A 23,275-nucleotide genomic window follows, 5' to 3' on the forward strand; every position below is an offset into this window, starting at 1 on the left:
TGCAACTCTGTCTGATATCAGTCATATATGTGGAGGCATTGGTATGGCTGCCTTTAAAGACTATCGGGTATGTTTGCATCTGCTTGGATATTGCTTGTTTTTTTCTCTTCCTTTTCTTTTCCCGACTATTTGATATTTTATGTAGGCTACTATGTGTGTGTGCCTATTGGGCCCAGAGCCTGTAATAAAGTTCATATATAAAGTTCATATAGAATATAAATGGAACAATAATTGTAAAATAGAAACTTTTTTCAGTTTAAAAAAATATAATATTAAGACATAATGTAAAACATTAAAGGAAACATGTCTGGGCTATGTATGAGTCTTTATCTGAAATCTGAAACATCAGCATAAAATGACTAATTTCAAATGTATGTATGTAGATCACTATGTTGCAGGTTCTATAGGCTAATGGTCCTCTCTGGTATATTTCCTTCATAAGTCAATACTGTAGCTCTTGCTGATACAATGTATCCACGTAGGCTAAATTGGAACAGTATCGCTCCTTTTGTTACCCAATCGAAAGTCAATTGTGTCATGATGCACGCCCAAAATGACCTAAAAGGCGTGGTTAACTCTCTGACTTGGGTATGACATGTCCAGGTATTAGGCTATTTAAATAAACCATTTAGATGCAAGTTTGTAGGACTTTCTTCTCAGTGCAAAATAACTGATTTACGCACAGTCGCGTGTATCGTTTTCTACCTCAACAGGCTTGCTGACACGACACACCTGAAGCCTGCAATGGCCGGAAGTAACCTACCATATTGGAGCTGATAATAGTGCCGTTGGCAGGTGTGGAATTCATAACAAAAAAGCCAGTCGAGCTTCATTTTTAAATTGGAGAGTCATACAAACCGGTCGCGTCTTACTTAGCCTACCTCAGAGGACTTCTTGGAGCAGCGATCAAATAGCCACTTCATCGGGAAAGAGTCGAACTCGAGCCAAGTTTCGGCCACATAAGGAATTTTAATTCGATTCCTCCCTCTTTCGAGAATCATACGCCAGAGGACTGATCGGAATAATGTCAAAGAGTGCGGATATTTTACCGAGCGACAAAGTTTTCGCGGACTTCAGAAGACAGTGCCTGTCTGTTGACAACTGGCACTCCAAATATGATAAAAATGGAATGGAAGTGTGGGTTGAAGTGCCTTCTATATCTTCACAAGGGAGCAAACCCCAAAAAGTTCACAAAATCAAGGTGAGTGTGGACTAGGCTAGCCTACTTTTGAATGAAACTGACTGCTTTGGAACTGTTGGGTTGAACCGTGTAGGCTACTGAGACATATTTATTGTGACGGTCTGATATAGATATGTTTGGCAATGATAATAATGAACGGATTTCTTTATGAATTGTTGAATACAGTGCCGGATGACCATAAAAGACGTCGCCGCAGAGACGATGTACGACGTTCTACATGACAGCTTGTACCGCAAGAAGTGGGACCCCACGATGTTGGAGAGCTTTGACGTTGCGCGCTTGTCCTCCAACGCAGATGTGGGGTACTATTCATGTAAGTTAATTTCCACACCTAACCTCTCTTTGTATTGCATTGTAGGCCTAGCCCAACTCGTGCCCTACAAAGGCAAAACATAACATAACATCATGGTTGGTCAAAAAATATTCAATGTAATAGGCCTTGTTGTAGTAGTCCTATTTGAGCCCTCTTTTATAATGTGATTGTGAATAAATTACCCAAACTTGATTTGTCACCACCCACAATGTAATATGGTTTAAAACAAGTTGTCTGCCTGTGTTATCTGCCATCTTTTGTTTTGTGGCCAGCTCCAGTAGAAGCTACTGTAGTAGGTAAACCCCCAGGAGCAGGACTGCCAGGATGAGGCATGAGGGAGCTTGTTTTGAAAGTTTATTTATAGTCAACACGCTCCACGACCAGGTGGTTGGTTGCTCCACCACCACAGGCTCTGGATCCTTAGTTACAGGGATACCGGGGGAGGGATGGTGTGTGTGTGTGTGTGTGTGTGCATCCCTTGCTGTGTGTGTGCGCACATCTTCAGTCTATATCTCTGTCAGTGATGCTTCACTATATTTATCATGTTTTGTTTAACTATATTTTCTTCTATTATTTTAAGGGATTTGTCCAAAGCCGCTGAAGAACAGAGACGTGGTCACACTGCGGTCTTGGCAGGTCAATGACATTGAGTACATGATCCTGAATTACTCCGTTAAACACCCAGTACGTTCATCTCCACACTCTCTCCCTGCACTGTACTGTATGTGTCATCATGCACTGTGAATCATGTTTGCTCAGTCATGCCTCAGTGACGCAGCACACACGGCACCTTAACAGAAACTTGTGTGGCCGTTTTAAATTGATGGTAGGCCTCATTGAAGTTATACATAGGCCAGTGATTTCAAGTGGGCCATTCTTTATAATATTTGTGTGTGTTGTGCTTTTGAATATTTATTTGACTTTTATTGATTAATGGGTCAGAGCAGGTGGGACCCAGACATTAAGTGAACATTTTCAAGTGCGTCCAAAGTTGGAATAAGTTGGGAACCCTTGATATAGGCTGTAGCCCGCATTGTTTGAGTCAGAGTTTGTCATTTTGACCCTAATTCTTTTGTTCCTCAGAAATACCCTCCGCGCAAAGACCTGGTCCGAGCCGTGTCCGTTCTCACCGGTTACCTGATCATATCGACCGGTCCAAAGAGCTGCTTGTTCACATACCTCTCACAGGCCGACCCCAAAGGTGAGCTTTAACAACAGGGAGGACACGTTTACACCTGTACACATTCACATGTTCACACGCCTTGCTGATGACCCAGAGATTGGGACTCCAAAGTAAACATCTGCATGTTCTGTTGTTCCTCGTCCACAGGTTCCCTTCCCAAGTGGGTGGTGAACAAGGCATCTCAAGTGTTGGCTCCTAAAGTGAGTATCTTTCGGCTCTCGGCTTTCTTCCTGGGTCATAGTTGCGAGGGATAGTTCACGTGCGACCTACTGTATATAGGTTACACTTTTATGGTCCACTATTACATTAATCAGGTACAATTTAACAACGTATGCAACAGCATGACGTTACACACGTAGATAGGTAGGGAGGCATGGTTAGGTATGTACAGTGCAAGTGTGTATTTGTTGTCTGTATGTAGATGAATGTAGATGCACTAAAAAGACACCTGGTCTAACATAAAGGTCTACCCCTATATTCTACATTTACATACACCATATGGGTCATACTGGGTCTAGGACACAGGAGAACAGCTCTCTCTCTTTTTGGCCAAAAAACAGATTAAGTGGAAGCTTAAAATAGATGAACTTTCTTGTTAGTCTTCTGCCAGATTAAGTCAAGTTTATATGTGGCCTGTATTGCACTATAGACATCAAAGCTAGAGTTGGCGTTAGGATCATACTGGGCCTAGGTAAGGAGAGAAATACTCTTTTTGTTTGGCCAAAAAATCTTGAACAAGAAGAAACCAGAATGAAGTGGATGGACTTGAATCTGTCTCCTTCTGCTTAGATTATAGTAATTCACGAATAGCCTTTTGTACTGACATTAAATGGGTCATTCTTGGTGCAGGGAAGAGAGGAACGACTTATTTCTTTATTTGGCCAAAAGTCTTGAACAAGATGAACTTGTTGTAATTGTACTGTATGTGTCTGTGTGTGTGGGCTTGAGGCTTTTCAAATGACAACAGTAACCATAGAAACTCGTTGGAAAGGACTTGTCCTGGTTTTTTTGGACAATGAAGCAGTATTGCAGGCAGGCAGGCAGGCACTCCAGTGTAACTTGTTAGGTGGGTTGTGTAGTGTGTGAATTGCCAAGGCGATCTGAAACTATTCAGGTCAAGGTGTATCTTTGTGTGTGTGTGTGTGAGAAACTGAGATTGTGTGTCTCTGTGTGCGCAATGGAAGTGCAGCTCACTCACCCAGCCTTTGTTTACTAATTAATCATCAATCGCTGAAACTGCTAATGTCCAGTTAGGTTAGCAGTACCACAGGACGTTCTAGGCTACACACACTTCATAGGAACATTTAATGTTTTGTATTGTGGCTTTAGGAAAAAAAGTTTTGTGAAAGCTCAACATACTTGTACACATAGGAATAGTGATCCTCTCTTTGAGACAGGAGTGTTCCTGTGCTCTTCAACTCTTCTTTTCAGTATTATTGTGTCAGGAACTATGAAGCACCACATTTCTAAGAAATACCCCACTGAGCCACGAAGCTCTAGTCTCTGTGATAAGCAAGTACATACAGTAGACTATTGCCACAAAAATCTCTTGACATATCAAATAGAATAGAATGTATTTTATCTGCTTACTTTATCAGAATTTAGCAAAACACTGTGCAACAATCTCAGAAAACTAAACCGCTGGACTGCTCTGCTCGTAGTCTTCTTTCCATCCTAAATGTCAAGACTAGTTAAATAACCGGTTAATAACCGGGTAAAGCAGGAACCTGTGAAACTGAAGTTTTTGCTCTCCAGAAGGTTAGACATGAACACTGTAATCTCTCTCTGCCACATACCTGAGTTACTTACCACTCCCTCCCTACATCTCTCTCTCTCTCTCTCTCATGCATCCTTCTCTCTGTCACCCACTCACTCTCTTTCTTTCTTTCTTTCTTTCTTTCTTTCTTTCTTTCTTTCTTTCTTTCTTTCTTTCTTTCTTTCTTTCTTTCCTCTCTATCTCTCACACACACACCACACACACATGTTTCACATGCACACACTCACTCACCATCTTTGTCTCCGTCTCCAGGTCCTGAAGTGTGTGCACAAGGCGGGTCAGGGCTACCCGGAGTGGAAGGCCATGAACGCCCCCAGCTACAAGCCCTGGCTGTACCCGGAGCAGAGCGACCTGCCCATGATGGACCCCGCGGAGCTGGCCATCCAGCGGGCCGACTCCCTGGAGAACGTGGACGAGAGCTCCACCAAGGAATCCGCGGAGAACGAGGCAGAGGACAGCAGCTGAACGAGTAGACGAGCAAATGAATGAATGAATGAGTGAGTGAGTGAGTGAATGAGTGAATGAGTGAGCGTGTGAGTGAAGCACTGAATGAATGGACGAATGAACAAATGGATGAATAAATGAATGGATATGAGGATACTATGAAAGTGGTGGTAGACTCCCTGAAGAACGTGGACTAGGAAGCCATGGATGAGCCAGAGGATAGCAGACGAATGAAAGAGTGAATGAGTGAATAGCTACGGTGACACTACTGTGTAGATGAGGTGATGGACTTGTTTACATAAAGCCTCTTGGACTTACAAATCCCTATTTTTATTGTTTTAATTTGAATGTTTTTTTTCCGTGACCAAACGTTCTCACATTGAACACCAAAGGCCAAACTCAACTCTGCAAACGAACTCATAAACTATTTACTGCTGTTGTTCACACCTTGTTTTGCACACGGCTCCGAGCCCATCCCTTGCTGACGAAGAATGAATGACATGTTTATAGCACCACTTGACGTGGGTCATACACACACAAGCTGTTACACAGGTCCGTCCACCTGCGTGCCTGCCTGCCTTCCTTTCTTTGCTGAAGTATGTTCTCCCTACATATTGACGTCAAGACAGATTCGGAGTGACTTGAGCTCTTGTCATAATATCACACACTTGACTTGAGGGCTGCCTTTCAATTCGTTCCTCTGGTAGTGTCCTCTATTCATTTCCTCTGTCCGTTTCCTGGGTCCTTGTGCCTTGAGGGTCAAAGTAGTTTTGGACCTTTTAGTACTTAATGAAGGTGAGAGTACATCGAGGAGAGAGGAGGCAGGTGAGATATTGTAAAAGCAAGCCTGTGTGCTGTGCTAGTTTCCTCCATCCGCTCCCTAGTCCCTTTGTTTCTTCCATGGACGAGAACTGAGGAACAAGGCCACAAGAAACAACTTGAGGAACGTATTGAAATATAAGCTAGATCTATCCATTCATGCTGAGTGATTGTACCAGAGTTCTAGTTCTTCTCTCACAGTTCCAGTTCTTCACTCACAGTTCCACTACATTACAGTGCCGGACTTGTGGCGTTTGGAGGTTGGGGTGCTCACATCCACAACAACAATAACCCAGGTGCTGGACAGTGTGATAGAGTGGTCAGCAAACTGGACATGTGCTGCTGAGGAAGATCCCACTGGTGAATTTTGTTTAATGAAATACAGAATATATTTTTTGGAGCTCATGCCCAGTGTGCTGACCACTCTATCACACCGATGTGGACTTAACCAAAGTTGAAGAAACACCTTCTCTTCCTATAGTTCATGTTTTTGTATGTTGTTTTACAAAAATGAAGGTTCAAGCTTGTGCTTTTAGTGGGCATTTTGGTATTTGAAGTGGCAACAAGTGCAACATGCCCTTCAGGGTTTGGATTTTATGTAAGAATCCATTTTGAATACTGTAACTTTTATTTTATTTCCGCCACCCTGTTGCATGGGCCATTACGACACATAAGATATAAATGGGACTTTCAGTATGACGCCGCATTATGTAGTTGAAGTGAAAGATGTACAGCTTTAATAATGTATCACTTATTTTATATAAATGAGTTTTAAAGTAAGTATGAACTGCATCATTTTTTTCAAACCTACCACTTTTGCTCTTTGTTTCATTGACCGTGTCTAGAGAAACTTTACGTGTGTCCATAGGTTTTAAGCAGGGATGGGCGTTTACAATCCAGTGCCACATGTTTCAAATCACCCGTTTTTACCTGTAAGAATTCAACCAGATGATTGCCTTGTTGAATGATCACCTGGTTGAATTGGACAGATAAAAAAAGTAATTTGGAATGTGCGGCCCTGGATTGTATCTAATGAATCCAGGTGACCCATCACTGGTTTTAAGCCAGGGGTAGTGGCTGCTAGAGGCTGCTTGTAGCTGACCTGTTGTGTGGAAATAATGGCTAGGGGAATCGCAGGGGACCTGTGAAAAGATCTCTCATTCATCTGGCTCCTGTTTCATTCAAAGAAGTCTAGAAACTTACAGCTCAACACTTTGGATACCTTATTGTAATGCACTTTGTGAGAAGAGACTGTTTGGCTGTACTCGGAAACAAACGGGGTCTGCTTGTTCCCAATTTTCAATGGCTTGTTGTGGCCTGTGCAGTTATTCTGCATTATGGGCCACCATTGAAGGTTGTTTTTTTTACACAAAGCCGACGTCAGAGAGAATACAAGAATAGTATCTTACTATCTCTTGCTGACGTCATTGCTCATTCACACTGTTCACCATTTGGCATGTTAAAATATTGCCTGATAAAAAGGACATGTGACCGGCCCTTTAGTTCTCAGCCTAGCGAATTCCTATTCTAGTGGTTCAATGTGTTTCAACACAAACCTTTTTAATCTTATGGTAACCTTGCAGAGACACCTGGCTGCTCCATCCATGCTCCTTTTGCTGCTGCCATGAGCCCACCTCAAAAAAGAAATATCTTGGTGAAACACAAGACCAAAGCCAGTTCATGGCTGAATAGCTCTTCAAGACAATAGCGTATGAGGAACACTGGTTGTACTAACAGCAAGGCAAGGCTTTTTTGTCAAAGGACACGGAATTGGGAGAAATCGAATTACACTCAGATATAGCTGTGTCTTACTCTACCATTCAGCCACTTTTTGCAAGTCATCCCAACAAGTGCCTTATCAGATATCAGTAGAGTACATGTATTATTATATCAGGAGCTAGTTAGTGGCACATTCCTTTGCTGCAACAATGCCTTAAAGCAGGGGTCCCCAAACTAAGGCCCGGGGGCCGGATGCGGCCCGCCAAGCCCCTTTGACCGGCCCTCCACCTCTCTGCACCTCACCTTTTGGACTGTCCCAAAGAAGCAATTCTTACTGAAACAAAATGATAAAACATATTTTTTATTCTATTTATCAACAGGCCTTCCTACAGTTTAATTTTCTGTCTCTGGAGTCTCTGGAGAGCAGGGCTGAAATATTTAATATTAGACAAAAGTTAGATCCGGTCAATTTATTTTGCAATATCTGATTGGATGAGACGCGTTCTACTGGCATTCTACGCGTCGGCAAGGAGGATGATGTCTAGGTGGACATCATCCCCGGAGACTCATCACACCTAATAATCACTCCGCCGTGGATAGAATGTAACCAGGGCCGTGCATTATAATCTCTTATAAATCCAGGTGATTTGCCTTTTTTAAAAGGCCCAAATAGCACTCCATATTGAAATGGTGCCGTGAGATAAAATTGGTATCTTTGAGAAGTAAAAAACACTCTGGCTTTGTCATTGCAATCTTGCTTTAGCTATATGACTCAAGGTCATTGGCACTGTATGATGAGGAAGGGTAGTCTACATTGCTGTATTTGTAGATGCAAAAGGAGAAGCATGTGCCTTAGATCAGTGATTCTCAACTGGTGGATCGGGACCCAAAAGTGGGTCGCGGAGCTGTGATGCAATGCACTAAAAATGACTATGATGTCGAAGACAGAGTGAAACATGGTTAATAGGCCTTTTCCTCTCCACTACTTCGTAAGACACATTGTATATCAGCATACAATGCAAATAATAATGCATATTATGAAATGCATGGTAATATTTTTTATTATTATTGGAATTATCTGACGGTGCGCCACACAGTTTGGGTCACAACGTATTAACCACGGGAAATTATGGGTCTCAAGACTATTCCAGTTGAGAACCACTGCCTTAGATCTTGTCTTCAATTTTGAGTCTTTGCTCCACAAATTCCACAGGGCCCATTTCAAATGCCATCTAAGATGGAGAACAACAAAAGACTCAAAGTTCATAGGGGTATTAGGAAACAAGTTCTTTGAGCGCGCTTGTCCTGATGCAATCAATGTCACGAGGCAATCCGTCTCTACACAACAACAGCTGAAGAACACACTTCAAACCTAAAATCCTGTTGTGGTTTACTATGGTAACATTACACACAGAATAGGTGCCATGAACACAACAGTTAAGACTTTGTACACCTCTGTTACTTTTAGGTAAACCAAATGATAACATTACGCATGAAAATAGTAGTCATAGTCATAATAGTCATACAAAATGACTCAGTATGAAGGAATCATTTTATCATTTTCCACAATGACATAAAAGCGTGTCGTTTATTTCAAATCCACCCTCCATATTGTTCACAACATGATTCATTATAAATACACTTTCAATGCATACAAATCTTGATTTTAAACTACAAGTAATGCTGCTATATGCAACAGATGGCAAGCAATCATAAATTAAGCCACATGTGGTGGGTAACATGTTAGACGTCAACATTGAACACAGTTAGAATGCAATGCTTACATTTAAAAATTTAGTTTTCAGCTAACAAATTCTGTTTATATATTAATTTATTTGCCCCTAGGGGAAAACACTTTTCTCTACCCCCTCGAAAACGAGATCTTATCTCGAGGGGCTATCCCCCTAAACAAATACATTGAAACTAATATTGCCAAAACAAATTTTCCCTTTGCAATATTAACCATCTGATTGCAGTACAAGTTTTGCCAGAATTCCACATAATAGCACATGAATGTTCTTAATGTTTGACATCAACTGCTACTGTACTTGTCATCAAATCTGAAGTGTTAACCGATACAGTATGAATTGATGAGGCTTCACAAAAGTAAAAAATGATGCACATCAATCGTAAAAAAAAAACAAAAAAACAAAAAACAAAACACAAAACATAAATGTCACTAAAAGTTGGCAAATGTCACTCAATTTCATTATACCCCTTAAGAAAGTTAAGAAAGTCTGACATTGAACTTCAGTTTTTACTGTACTACAGAAGTCCAGTAAGGTCAGTATTTAGGAAACAACACACACTGCACTTTAATGCAAAATGCAATATTTGGACAAGAAAAACTGCAGTCTTGCCCAACAATACCCTGCAGTTTATCTGTTATCAAGGATCACCTCTTGCTATTATAGTTCTCAGCCGAGATGAGAAGAACCAGCTAGAGAAATTAAATGTCCTGCCATTTATTCCTTGTGCCTGGGGTCTTATCACAGGAGTCAAAATAAATTACGTTTCATGCAACTGAAGACGCTCCGCCTTCTGTCCAAAATGTGGCTCAGTGAATTGGCTTAAACAGCACTGTGGCAGGAAGCTTACTGTCTGGACATGGGATGGCTACTTTTTTCATATATGTTAGTCAACAGTATTCATTTAGTTGGCAATACAATTTGTTACTCTAGCTAAGTTTCTTAAATCAGGTAAGGACGTCAATATACAGTATATTAATGGCAACAAAATGTTCAAATTTCACTACAGTGCATGCATTGCAATGAACAAGTATGCCTACTGCAGACACTATTCTACAGTAGTTGACCTAGACATGCTTTTGAAGGAAAAAAAACAATAGGTTTAGCATTGTCCACTGCATGATAAAAACAAGGCCTCTGGATAATCCGATTATTTGTTCATGATGAGCAACTACAGAACCAACTGCATCTTGATTACATGATTGATGCAAAAGATTATGATCCCTTTCTTAGTAGTGTCTAGACTACCTAACGTTGTCTATCTTCGTATCTTGGTCAATATGGAAATATAAAGGACACGCACCTCTAATAAATCTGTCTTTGAACAACTAAACACGCACTTACACACACACGCTCACACACACGCTCACACACACCCTGAATTGGGGAAGGATGGGATAGGCTGCTTAGTCAGTGAATATTTCAAGTTTTCTGACACATAGGAAGGACCATATTGTTGGGGTTTAAGTAAAGTAGAAATGCAAGTCCAGTCAACCATGTGTGGAGAGATGGTATATCTGCTGCTAGGGTGTCCAGAGGAAGGAGAGGATGGGGATGATGACGTGATCCTCTTGGTACGGTCCCCACCTAGTTGACTGCGGCATTTAAATATAAGTGGTGTTCTCACGCCACCTAGTGGACAGTTCTCTCCTTCTGTCTCTGGTAGTCTGAGTAGAGAAAATTGGCATGAATTTGCATTAGGGTGGTATCAGGTTAAATGAGCCGCTTACTGTTTGGGGGGGTTCTAGCCCCTCTGAAAATTATAGCAAATTACTTAATGTGAATAAATTGTTTCCATAACTGTGCTTGACAAGTAACGGGTGATTATTTGCATGGTGTAGGCTGGATCAAAGACGTGCAAAATGAAATTGTCATTCAGTGTAACGGATACCTTCTGCTGACTGTAACTGTAAAAAACATGACTATTTTATTTATTTTCCAGTGAATTCATGAAAGCCTCGGCTGTCATCCATTCACTTGAAACAATTTAAAATTCATGTTTTTGTTTTACAGTTAGAGTCAGCAGAAGGTATCCGTCACACTGACAATTTAATTTTGCACTTCTTTGACCCAGCCTAGCCTACACACTTGTACCATCAGTGTTTATTTGTACATACTTGCAACAAATCACTAATGCCCACAGCATGCACACATCTTGGATTATATTATAGACTTACTGTAGGGGAAGAATCTGACCCTCATCAGAATCTCTCTAGCCGTCTTCAGTATCTCAACAGCCTATGAGGAACAGACAATCAGAATGTTTTATTTCAGCAAGTGCTGCAAATGTTGAAATCCCTCTTTTTTTAGGAAATTGCTTCTGTTTAGATGCCACCACACAATTCCCTGACAGGCCTACTACATTCTAATGAAAAGCGGCACTGTGGTTGGTCACCCACTGCCATGATACATAGTACAGTACTGTTGCCTCTCTGCTGTCATTTTTTTTAACCTCAAACTTCCTGGACGAACACCCTACTTAATTCATTCACTTAATTACTTAATCCCTGGATGTAGACTATCTGCCATCTAGGAACATCCATAGGAGTCGTACATCCTTAAAATCATCTCTCACCCTGGAGTGTTCGATGTCTTGGAAGTCAACATCATTGACTGACAGCACCTGGTCACCTTCCTGAAGTCCTGCGCGGTGCGCATCAGAGTCTGGGACCACCTGGTAAGACATGGCATAAGTTGCGCATGGAGCATTAAACACTTAAGTAGCATTGGGTGGATGGGGAGAAGTGCCCTGCGCAGCGGGTAACAAAACATGGCCAACTGACCTTAGAAATGAAGATGCCCAGTTGAGAAGCTTTGCCCCCGCGAATGTTGAAGCCCAGCTGCGCCCCGGGAGGTTTTTTCAGGACGATGGTGCGAGGAAGAAATTGAGTAAGTTCGTTGTTGTAATCTGGGTGGTGGACTCGCTAAAATGACAAAAAAACACTATTAGAAAAAGCAAACACCGAGTTCACTATTGCCAAAGCACCGTATCCTTACCTACCTCTTGTGGAGCTATCCATGCCGGTGGATTCTCGTACGAGGGGAGAAATACCACAGGCAGCTGATAGTCGTCGTATGGTATTTTGGGGTCCATATCCTTTGAGGATATTACACCTGTTACAACGGACATTTCTTACTTATTTTCACCTCCAGTGTTCCAGTGCACACAGTGATATTGTATTACATAACAAGCGGTAACATGCTGCATGGAAACATAACAATGTAGCCATCAATCCAATAAATGTAACAGATTCAGAAATGTATCCAGTAGCCTACTGTTTGTGTTGATGGGAGAGGAAGTTGCTCCCAGTGTTTGAACAGTGTCTCGCGAGAAAACGGATACAATTTTCGCTTGATCAACTGAATACGGTTGACAAGGGCATAATTCAGCTATATGAAGCAAGACCTCATCAAAAGTTTCTTCTGATATTTGATGAAAATCGAAAGCATTAGCGCTAGCAAGCAAGCTGGAAGGTAGGCTACTCACCCACCGGAAGTTGACAAAACACCACTGCTGACAACCAGTCACGTGGTACGCTGATGAGAATGGTGCCTATTCAGAAAGCCACCACAAAAATTATTTAGGCCTACCTAAACTAGTAGGCCTACATAAAAGTGGAATTAAAATGAATACGTATCACATAATATTAATCTGAATGTGTATTTCAAGCAATGCGGTTTCATTATTGGATATATTTTTTTCAAGGATGAGGAGGCCTAAGGATTTAACCCTGAAACCAAAGAGGCTTGAGACAAGAGGGCTTACCGCAGAGATACACCAGCGGCGACGCGACTCAAGCGACAGAGTGTAGCAGCAAGCGATACGAGAGATTGAGGAGACTAGAGTATGTCCGTACAGGCAGAAGGCAAAGCATTCAAGCATTCCCATTGGCTGTGGTCACTGACCTCTATACAGTCATTGGCTGTCGCGGCTTGTCGCCGAACCGCGTCATAGAAAGTTGAAAAGATTTCAACTTCAAATTGTCGCGCTCGTCGCGCAAATCGCTCTAGTCTCCAGAATCGCTTTTGTCTCTCGACTCAATACAAAGTCAATTACTTCCGTCGCTCGACTCGCTCAGATCGCCGCTGGTGTATCTCTGCGGTTACTCACGTCATAACAGCGTAGTACGAAATGATGGCGAGGGGAGTACGGAAATTGTATTCTTCTTCTACGTTCAGTATTGGAAGCATCAGGGAAGCATGCAATAGCCCCGTACGACTTTGTTGCTGTCGACCAACATTGACGAAGCACGTGAGCGAGAACTTGTTGTCACGATGTGGGTGTTATTAAATACAGCGCATTTAAAGTCGGCCACAGATATGAACGAGACGATGAGCTCGCACCAGTTTGCTCTACTAACGCACCACGTGTGAGGAGTGGGGGGACAGGCAGTAAGGAGGAGCTGAAGTGGGGACCTGCGAAAAATTGTGTAGGGGTGTGAGACAAGACTCATATACACACGTGAGTGAGTTGTTGACCAACCAGTTCATGGGCGCGTGACCTCGGGGGCAGTCTGCAGGCGAGCGTTGAAGGGGATACTCATGAACGGCGTGACGTTTTCCATGTGCGTTACGCCCATTTGTGGGGGAAAACAGGCAATGCAAGTCAATTGGTGTTATTGGGGTTTAATAAACGATAGACAAGGAACTGTAGACAAGCGTTGTTCACGCGCAACATGCCGAAAACGTGTTGTGTTGCCGGCTGTTCAAATAATATTGCCAAACAGCCGTGCCTGAAGCATATACTGTGTTCATTTAGGGTAGCTGATGTAGCATGTAAGTTGATGAGACATTCGGTTTGTTTTCACCCATAAAGGGGCGTAACGCACATTTAGGAGCAAAGTACCCGGATGGTCGTTCATGCGTATAAGCAACTGCAGAGGTTGCAAGATCTGACTGCAGTGGCATTCATCCCGCAATAGTTTGACACCATGTGACATGTCACCTCGTCGACGCAACATCACCGAAATTTCGAAGTTTGACAGGAAATCTAACCGTCATATAAGTTTTTGAGCCAGAATGCATTGCTGTCTAAATGTGGATACAGCCGTTGCAGTAAATCGATCGCACCTAATGACACTTCCGCGAGGGTCGGAGTGTGGAACAGGTCATAGGACAGTGTGAATGTTTGTCAGCTGTCCTTAATTACCCCCAGCAATTACTGCTGACCAACAGCTGCCGTTAATTTGGCCACAAATTATCCATCATGGTGTCGCCCCCACTGGCCATGCGCAAGGGAGTACGGAAATTGTATCCATCGCACCCACTGACCAATGACCATGCGCAAGGGAGTTAATTTTCCATCCACTCGTGTCCTCAGGCAACGCCCCCGTACTACACCGTGGCCAATGCATTTCCCCCCCGAGAGATTGTTCTTCTGTTGAGTTTCTTGCTAAAACTTACAGCTAGCTGTGATGTATTGGGACGGTTGCTTTTTTAAATTTGGCTGTTTTTAGATTAAACACCGTCAGACAAATAAACAAGTTTGATCACAGAGGTACATTCATCCCAGTTTGTATTTTGTGTGCGATGCAGATGTTTCCTCCGTCATTGAAATTTGGCCCTCTATGGAAAAGATGTGACTGTCCAAGATTGTCAGCGGAGCTTCTCAATCTGAGGAGCTATGGTGCACTGTTCCAACAAATACTCTGGTGCTTCCAGATCTTTGCCGAAAGTGTATAAAGAGTGCTTCTTTGTCTTCATGGGAAGGACCCCAGGATTCTCATCCATGAGGCAAGAATCCCATTCAGGACACATGGATTCAGTGTTCCACTAGAATACTGGGGCCCAATGAAAAATTACAGAATAAACAATGCAGTACTGTAACATTAATAAAATGTTAAGGGCAATGTAAATGCACTATCAACACCACTGTATCTATCGACACTACTGTAGACACATAAGGATGGATGGAAATGGCGAGTGGTTTTAGTGTTAATGGACGATGATGGTGCTTCATTATGCACTGGAAAAAAATCTGAAACCGAAACGGCAACTGAAGCTGAAACTTTGATTGTGTGTTTGTGTATGTGTGTGTTTGTGTGTGTGTGTGTGTGTGTGTGTGTGTGTTTGTGTGTGTGTGTGTGTCTGTCTGTCTGTCTGTCTGTCTGTCTGTCTGTCTTTAACAAAATTTGTGTGGGACTGTGTGTGGGATATTGTGAATATCTACATTCCCTGTCTCCAGGAGCGTTTCTGGGGTGGGGGTGGTGGTAATACTCTTCCTGTAACTCTTCCTTTGGGCCTCCAGTGCTGAAGAGGGACAATAGCAGTGTTCAGATTGCCCCCCCCCTCCCTCCTCAAAGTTACATAAACTCATGTGAAATCAAAGTCATGGTCCTTTCATCAACAGGTCAAGACCAAAACTAGCAACTTTCCAAGGGCAAATTTCATCAATGTACTGGTTTTCCAAAAGAGTGGCCGAACTTTCTCATGACTGTAATCATCGCAATCATAATCATCACTCATACAGTAATGCAGTGCTTCAAACTGTCCCAATAGCATTTTTTTTGCAATACATTGTGCTCCATGTGCATTTTAATAATGTCTCAGAGCTTATAAAGTGCAAAAGGAGAGCTGGAGTTGAATGGGGTTGGTGCTCCTGCTCCATTGGTGCAGTGTGACACATCAGAAAGGAATATGAGGAAGTGATGATCCCAGAGCAGTCTAAGTAAAATAAAATACAAATTCTTGGAGCATACCCAGTGTGCAGTGAAAAGTGAAAGCCCACCCTGGAAACTCCAACTCCCATTGTCATTGTGGCACAGCACACTGCACACAGTGACATTACATTTATGCCTCACCTGAGCAAGGGGGCAGCCCCCATGCCTAGGAAACTCCAACTCCCATTGTTATTGTTGCACACAGCACCTTGCACACAATGAAATTGCATTTATGCCTCGTCTGTGCAAAGGGGCAGCCCCCATGGGAAACTCCAACTCCCATTGTCATTGTGGCACGGCACTCCAAAGCACACTGCACACAATGAAATTGCATTTATGCCTCACCTGTGCAAGGGGGCAGCCCCCATGCTCAGGGTACCCCATGGAGGTTAATTACTCCCCTTACCAACCTGGCGTGTCGAGGCGTCGACCTGGCAACCTCTGGGATACAAGTCTGACGCCCTTACCACTTACCTATGAGTCATGACTTCAACATACATTTGCTCCAAAATAACTTGAATATTATGGGTTTGCACCTGTTCCCTTGGACACTGTGTTAGCCGTCTCTTACAGCATTAACAATAGCCCATGGCATAAACCCACAACCTTTCCGAACACAAGGACATTATACAATAACTGAATCACTGACTACTTTCCTCATTCCATCCAGTATCTGTAATGCCTGTATAAAACCAATCCAGTTAGCCATTCACACACTCACACCCTGACACACTCAGAGGCTCCCAGGAGGAGATGGCTGTTCAGCACTATGATACTAACAGTTTCACTAGTTTCATTCTTGTAATTGATCAGAAAACCATCACTACAAGAGCTGTTTTACAGTTATGTTTGGGTTCAACCAATAAAATGGGCAAAATTGGTGTGAACACCACCCTTAACAAATTCATTGTAATATTGTGTGGCAGATAATGTCACTTCTTGTTGGAGGTATACTTTGAAAACAATATGGTGTTGCAGCATCTGGTATTGTCTCTACATGCAATAGGTTACTTCACTGAAATTATCGTGTAACCGACACATAGCCCTCTCCTTCTTCAAAACAAAACACCTTGAGTACTCCAAATCAATGGGGATGATGAAGGATGGTCAAAGGGGGGGGGGGGGAGCACAAACAAATCTAAGCAATAATGATGTGTTCATTCAAACATGGCCAGAAGAGGACAGCACATCACTAGAGATGACACCATCAAACACTTGCTATTGCACAGACTGACAGACTGACAGACAGACAGACAGACAGACAGACAGACAGAGATAGATAGATAGATAGATAGATAGATAGATAGATAGATAGATAGATAGATAGATAGATAGATAGATAGATAGATACATGTAGATAGATAGATAGATAGATAGATAGATAGATAGATAGATAGATAGATAGATAGATAGATAGATAGATAGATAGATAGATAGATAGATAGATAGATAGATGGTGTATTTCCGTATGCGATAGGCCACAAGAGTCAAAAACTGTGACAACAGCCCGCATTCCAGCCTAATCACACGAGGATTAAAAATGTTCACCGGGCTGAGAAAGCTAAAGGATTTGCCATGGCATGTGGAAGTGGCCATAGAGACTAATTCCCTCTCAGCGACGTTGAGCTGATCTCGACTCAAAGCTGAATGGAATGTATTTTACACTTTCTACACTGTATGTTGTTTCAACACACCACCGGTTAAGACAAAATATTGACAACCTATACTCACCTTTGTGTTGCAGGCTATGGGTCGTCTATTCTTGTACTGGGTACCTAGGTTATCAGTCTCTGGATGCAGTATTTTTTATTTTATTTTCAAATGATCGTTTTTTATATTAGGCTATCTGAATTTCGGAAGGTCTACAAAATATCCTACATCTGTGGACTGGGTAACCTCTGGCATCACTCATTGAACTTGTGTAACTCCCCAAGTTCCACTCTCTCCACCCCCATCGAAACCATTCTGGGGATTTCATTCATTTGAAAGCATTAATATGCCGCTCACGCGATTTCTTTAAACGCATATAGCGCACGAGCAAGGGCAACAAACGCAACGCGGGTTGGCAAGCTTCACGAAGCAACTTGGACTATTCAAGAAAAACTCCATCAACCTGCAAGGTAAGAGATAAGGAAATTTTTCTGTCCACACATTTTGTGCATTCTGTTTGACTTTTTGATTAACATCTAGCCTACAGGTGCATTATCATCACCAACCAAATGCGCATTTTTGCGCATTGGATTACTGTCATGGATACTTTTAGCCTGTGCTGACAAGTTACTTTTTACGGTCTTGTTAAGCTGCAATGTTTCTTCAGAGTAAGTTGGTTGTTTCAGATAGGCTAGACAACGTTGCGCTCCACTTCACCTGCTCAGACTTAACGCCGTTACAAGAAGATGTGCCAACTATATAATAGTTTTTGTTGACTGTTAATTCGGATTGCGTTTTAATAGACACTTTTTCAAGATCTGAAATTGAATGGCGGCTTTTGCAATGTACCTATCGCTGAGAGGCATTCATTGAATTAATGTTACTTGATACCTTAATTTCCCCCTGGGATCAATGTCACTCTACTCTCTCTACTTCATGACAAGTGACAATCAAAAAATCTTGAAGTGCTTTAGATATAAACATATTTCATAAATGTTAGAAATTGACATGTTGGGCAGCCCTTCTTCGGCTGTCTAGCCGAAATAAATAGTTATGATTTGCATAGAAATTTGTCATTTTTGGAGTGTTTGCGGACTTGGTTAATTTTTACGCATGGGAAGGGCCGAGGTCTCCAAGGTCTATATTCTGACGTCATTGTGCCTTCTATATAAAAATATCAATTGCCCATATTGATAAATTAGTATGCAATTTGTCATAATGTTTAAGTATGCGTAATCGGTCTACGCGAGCGCAATGTTTGACTGAACAATCTTGATATCCAGAACGTGTATGAAAAGATATTTTATCATCAGTTCTTGCGGCATTAAACAAACACCTTGTGTTGTGTCTTGTGTGGTCAGGTGTGTCCGGGCTGCTTGAGAGGGGAACAATAGCAGACGGGCGTGTAGTCTACAGTGCGGAATGGCCAAAGAGTCTGTCTGATCTCTTTGTAAATTGGGGCTTTGACTTCTCATATTTGTTATTAGATTATGCAAAAAAAAGTAAAATAAGCACGTCCAGGGATGTAAACACACAATTCTTATTCAGAAACAGACCATACATCCCCCTTCTACAATTAAGAATGCAATTCCTGTTTCCCCAAGCCATCTATTTTCTCCCCTGCCATGCACATACTCCATGGGTCATCCTAGGTGTAAATGTGTGGATTGATGGAGACTGTCCAGACCTTGTCTGGTGCAGCCAAGGAAAACACTACCATATTAGTGGCTTCTACCACTACAAGATGGTTGATGATGGCCCTGGTGGGGCACACGTTTGCTATGCGGCTGATCCGGGTTCAATTCCCGGCCGAGGTCCTTTGCCAACCCTTCCCCATCTCTCTCTCCCAACTTGCTTCCTGTCACCATCTGCACTGTACTATCATAAACATTTTTCAAAATGACCAAAAAATGATGGTTGATGATGCCTTCATTTGGCATGCGGAGCAGTTCTTAATGACAGTTGCCTGATTGCACAATTGCACGAAGGCTTGATGAGTGAGAATCAAAGGTGCTTTTCTTGGGTAGGTGCCCTTTGCTCCATGACAGGTGTACTAAGAACAGGTGAGATGTGATCAACAGCAACATCTTGCACTGCTTGCACTTGCTTGCACCTTCCACTACAGTAGGCCTATGTGTGACCTTATCAATTTGAGGTCATTCTACCTACATGTTGTGAAATTTCTGTCATTGAAATAGTATTTTGAATTTTCTGGTTCAATTCTGACAGTGCTATTAAGCCATACAGTCATGCTCAAATACGATTGGCTCAAGATGAAGAATCACACAAAGACTGTGTTGCCCAATTGATCATTACTGTAAGTGAACTTGGATGTGTAAAACAGCAGAAATGCCACCACTCTTCCACAAAAAAATTACTTGCATCAAATGTCTGATTCGTACAGGCCTATGGGTGCAACCCTGTATGCAAATTATGCTAGATAGGCCTACTTGATTGCTGAAGGAGTGACCACACTTGGCAAGGGTCAGCCCAATGTCAATGGTAACAGTATCAGTTAACCAGCATAGTGAATCACACAGCCTGCATGGAAACTCCTCAGCTCAGAGTTTCTCTTCCGTCTTCTTTGACTCGCGCAGGTGTGTTCCTGGGGCTTGATCAGTTTGCTACCTGTTTGTTTTTTTAACTGAAGTTACACAGGATCTGTGGGTGTCATTATGTGGTTTCATAGGAACCTGCTTGGGCATGCATGCTCGCTTATGAGTTATTGACATCTGATGTGAAAACTTCTAGACAGCTTTCCCACTAAGACATCCAATGGTTCGCCTTATACACGCCGATTTTGTATTTGTTAGATGTGTCCTAATACCAAAGGGCTGATGAAAGATTGTGCACATCCCTGGTCAAGGTGCAGGACAGAGGCTAATTGAATCTTTTGATTGAGAGGTCAGGTGTGATGTCTAGTATTTGTATTGAATCTGAGGTAGACATCGATGGTCGAAACATAGTTCTCCATGGGTCAAATAGCTAAAAAAGAAAAGGAATTGCAGTGCTGTCAAATTGTAACACCAAAGGGGTCACAGGTCCCAAGGGCCATGCAGGACAAACTGACCCCTCCCTGACCCACCCACCTGTTCTAAAACGGGCATCCATTCTGATCCAGGCACTGCTGACAATGTGAATCACATGCAATTCTTTCAGATTTTTTGTGCATACACTTTCAATGTTCACTTTCAGTGACTGTTGCAGGACTCATAACGTAGACTTTAGACATCAGTTTGACTACTGAAGGTGACAAAATGTGGAATTGTAAAATATACAGTTAAGTAATTCTGTTACATTTTTAAACTGACATGAATCCAATTCTACTATACTACAGTACATGTATAAAAAGACTCATCCCTCTGGGGTTCAGGTGAAGTTAACTGCCACCTCTCTCCGCGTTCCGAAACTATTTTTTGGCCCGGGGCATTGTGCCTGAGTTGTATGTCATGTCAATACTTTTTAACGGTTTACGTTGCTTGTAAGTCAACTGGTCTACAACTCCAGGAAATCAATGTTGAATGTTCTCTTTGTGTTTGTTGATATGTATTCTCTTTTTATTGTGTGTATGAGTGTATCCGTCGTGTCCCGTTACATGGTACAGATCAAATGCAATTGTGATGCATCGTCTTTTCTTTTGCGGTGAGTCAGTGTCCAAGAAACCCCTCGTATTGTCCGTCTGATAATATCTGAGAGAGAAACATTAGATCTCGGGGGCCCCAGTCTCCTGTGTACACACTGCGCACCATTGTGAACCTGTCTGTCTGGGACTAAACAGGCCCCCCTCTCTCTCCCTCCCACAGCTTTCTATACACAGCACAGGCCTATAGAGTCTGGTGTCTTGTCTGTGAAGAGTTCAGGTCATGTTATTCAAAAAGTTAAAGGTCCAGTGTGTAATTTTAGTCTTTTATTATTGAAATGTATGCTGCCCATTCACTAATCTCTTCGTGAATATCTATAAACTAATAATTTTGCTGGTCTGACAAAAGTAGCCTACAGCAAGTTTTGCAGCCAAAGATGTCTATGACTGTTCATTCAAAATTGCAGATGTTGAGAAGATCCACATATATATGTATGACAAGTTTACATTGGAATACTTACAAATTGATGGTGGCGGTAAATAGTTCTGAAAAAGATACAACTTGTGAATAGGCAGCATACATTTTGTAAATATACAAAAAAAATAGCCTACTTACCCTGTCGTAAGCAAATGTATTGCTTCATGGAGCTTGAAAGAAATCTCAGTCCTCATCCAAAGAGATGAATTTGTTGGGTTGATATAGCAGGGAATACTAACTCTGCAAAATATTATTGCATTGCAGTTGCAACATCACCTCCACTACCGTACTGTAATATTATAATGTAGTTCTGTTATAATGCATTACAATGTAGTTCTGCAATATTTTATCCTGTTCTGTAAAAGCTGAATCCATCTCTAAAGGTGGTGATGCACAGGGCAACTGTTTGAGCAATGTGTCTGGGCAACAATATTCTAAGATGTTATTTGGGCTGTTTATCACTATAACATTTTCATGGATCATTTCATCAGAAAATTAGAAGTCAGTCATGTTGTTGCTCAGCAACATTGCCCTTAAAGTTGCCCTGTGTATTATTACTTTAATAGTGTATAATAGACATCTCCATTCTTCTAATTCTGTTGCGCTCAGGGTATACGGCTATGTTGCTCACTCACTGCGTATGAGTGAACGTACTGTACCTATACACACATAACGGACATTTTTTAAAAGCCTGTTGTTGACACAAGTCTCACAAAATTGTGATAAGCCTTTGTACGGCTGTGTTAGCCTATAGTTTACCCTTTTTCCTTACAACTGCGTCTATTCTTCCCTGCACACAAGTTTGTGAATAGACCCATGCACAGTTGTGTTTGTGCATTGAGGATAATTAACCCCTTATACTAAGACACAGTCCCCATTATAAGATCATTATGGCCAGAGTGTCAATGGCCACGTTGTGGTATGTTGATTAAGAATGACTGTAGTGTTGTAGTGTGTTAATTGAGAATGTCTGTGTTGTAGTGTGTTGTCGCTTTTTTCCCCCTGTGAACAATGAAGCGGTCCTCAGGCACAGAACAGTGTGGGTCTGTGGCTGCTTGGCAAACTCAGAATAGTCTCAAAATAGCAATTAGCACTTGTATAATAATGAGAGAGGTCTATTTTGCCCACTTTATTGCCACGGTGATTGCATAACTATTATGTGGACTGAGAAAAATGGATTTGAAGTTTAAGTCGAAGCCTATCCAGTCAAATATTTTAGGTAAACATTAATAGTTGGGATTCTTTTACGTGTACATGCTTTTAAAAAAGAATAATATCATAGGTACATAGTAAGTCACAATACAAGACAACAAGGGTGATGTAAGCGTTATTTGATCAAATATGCCGTTATTGCCTGCGGTGGTGTGTAACTGTTTACCTTGCTTTCCTAACATTGCACCACAGTCACACTAAGTTGGCAGACATTCCCCATCGACCAAAAAAAACTTCCAATCAAAAGTGTATCGGTCTCTATCGCTAACTCTGTATTGGTCTCCTCACTTCTCTTGTTTTTTTCGTGTTGTTGTTCTTGAATATGTTCCTCTCCCACTCATTGCAGGTTTATGTTGGTGACTCAGCCTACCCTCTCCAAAGAAGGTCACTCCTGGCTCTCCGCGTTCTGGGGTAGAGCTGCTGCCGTATTGCGGCGTATCCACCTACACCTCCAGACTGTACTGTAGCACACAGGCGGAGAGGCGAAGTGGA

At 42.0% G+C, this 23,275-nt stretch overlaps 2 protein-coding genes across 5 annotated transcripts; one reads left to right on the top strand and one right to left on the bottom strand.

The window, feature by feature from the left end:
- Positions 1–637: 637 nt before the first annotated feature.
- Positions 638–6,037, top strand: stard14 (START domain containing 14). The gene is made up of 6 exons (XM_063190324.1): positions 638–1,201; positions 1,367–1,514; positions 2,095–2,198; positions 2,598–2,715; positions 2,845–2,897; positions 4,727–6,037. Exons 1-6 carry the CDS (start codon positions 1,025–1,027, stop codon positions 4,937–4,939), a joined length of 813 nt encoding a protein of 270 aa, XP_063046394.1. The 5' UTR covers positions 638–1,024; the 3' UTR covers positions 4,940–6,037.
- Positions 6,038–9,025: 2,988 nt separating this feature from the next.
- Positions 9,026–12,745, bottom strand: pdzd11 (PDZ domain containing 11). Of its 4 annotated transcripts, none has more exons than XM_063190338.1 (6): positions 12,692–12,745; positions 12,206–12,318; positions 11,988–12,128; positions 11,780–11,878; positions 11,382–11,442; positions 9,026–10,871 (listed from the first exon to the last, which is right to left on the bottom strand). In XM_063190338.1, the coding sequence occupies exons 2-6, from the start codon at positions 12,296–12,298 to the stop codon at positions 10,837–10,839; spliced, it is 429 nt and encodes a 142-aa protein (XP_063046408.1). In that variant the 5' UTR covers positions 12,299–12,318; positions 12,692–12,745; the 3' UTR covers positions 9,026–10,836. The 4 variants fall into 4 exon arrangements, with proteins under 4 accessions (XP_063046408.1, XP_063046409.1, XP_063046410.1 ...); XM_063190339.1 differs by having other exon boundaries at positions 12,696–12,736; XM_063190340.1 differs by lacking the exon at positions 12,692–12,745 and adding an exon at positions 12,481–12,685.
- Positions 12,746–23,275: the final 10,530 nt, after the last annotated feature.

This window comes from Engraulis encrasicolus, chromosome 23, assembly GCF_034702125.1.
Source record: "Engraulis encrasicolus isolate BLACKSEA-1 chromosome 23, IST_EnEncr_1.0, whole genome shotgun sequence".
Lineage (NCBI taxonomy): Eukaryota > Metazoa > Chordata > Actinopteri > Clupeiformes > Engraulidae > Engraulis > Engraulis encrasicolus.

Coding starts and splice junctions, on each gene's coding strand:
- pdzd11 (XM_063190337.1), bottom strand. CDS start 12,334: ATGTCCGTTGTAACAGGTGTAATATCCTCAAAGGATATGGACCCCAAA. Junction 11,443..11,779: donor AAGACATCGAACACTCCAGG/GTGAGAGATGAT, acceptor TGTTCCTCATAG/GCTGTTGAGATACTGAAGAC. Junction 10,872..11,381: donor GGTCAGATTCTTCCCCTACA/GTAAGTCTATAA, acceptor TTCTCTACTCAG/ACTACCAGAGACAGAAGGAG.
- stard14 (XM_063190324.1), top strand. CDS start 1,025: ATGTCAAAGAGTGCGGATATTTTACCGAGCGACAAAGTTTTCGCGGAC. Junction 1,202..1,366: donor AAAAAGTTCACAAAATCAAG/GTGAGTGTGGAC, acceptor TGTTGAATACAG/TGCCGGATGACCATAAAAGA. Junction 1,515..2,094: donor AGATGTGGGGTACTATTCAT/GTAAGTTAATTT, acceptor TATTATTTTAAG/GGATTTGTCCAAAGCCGCTG.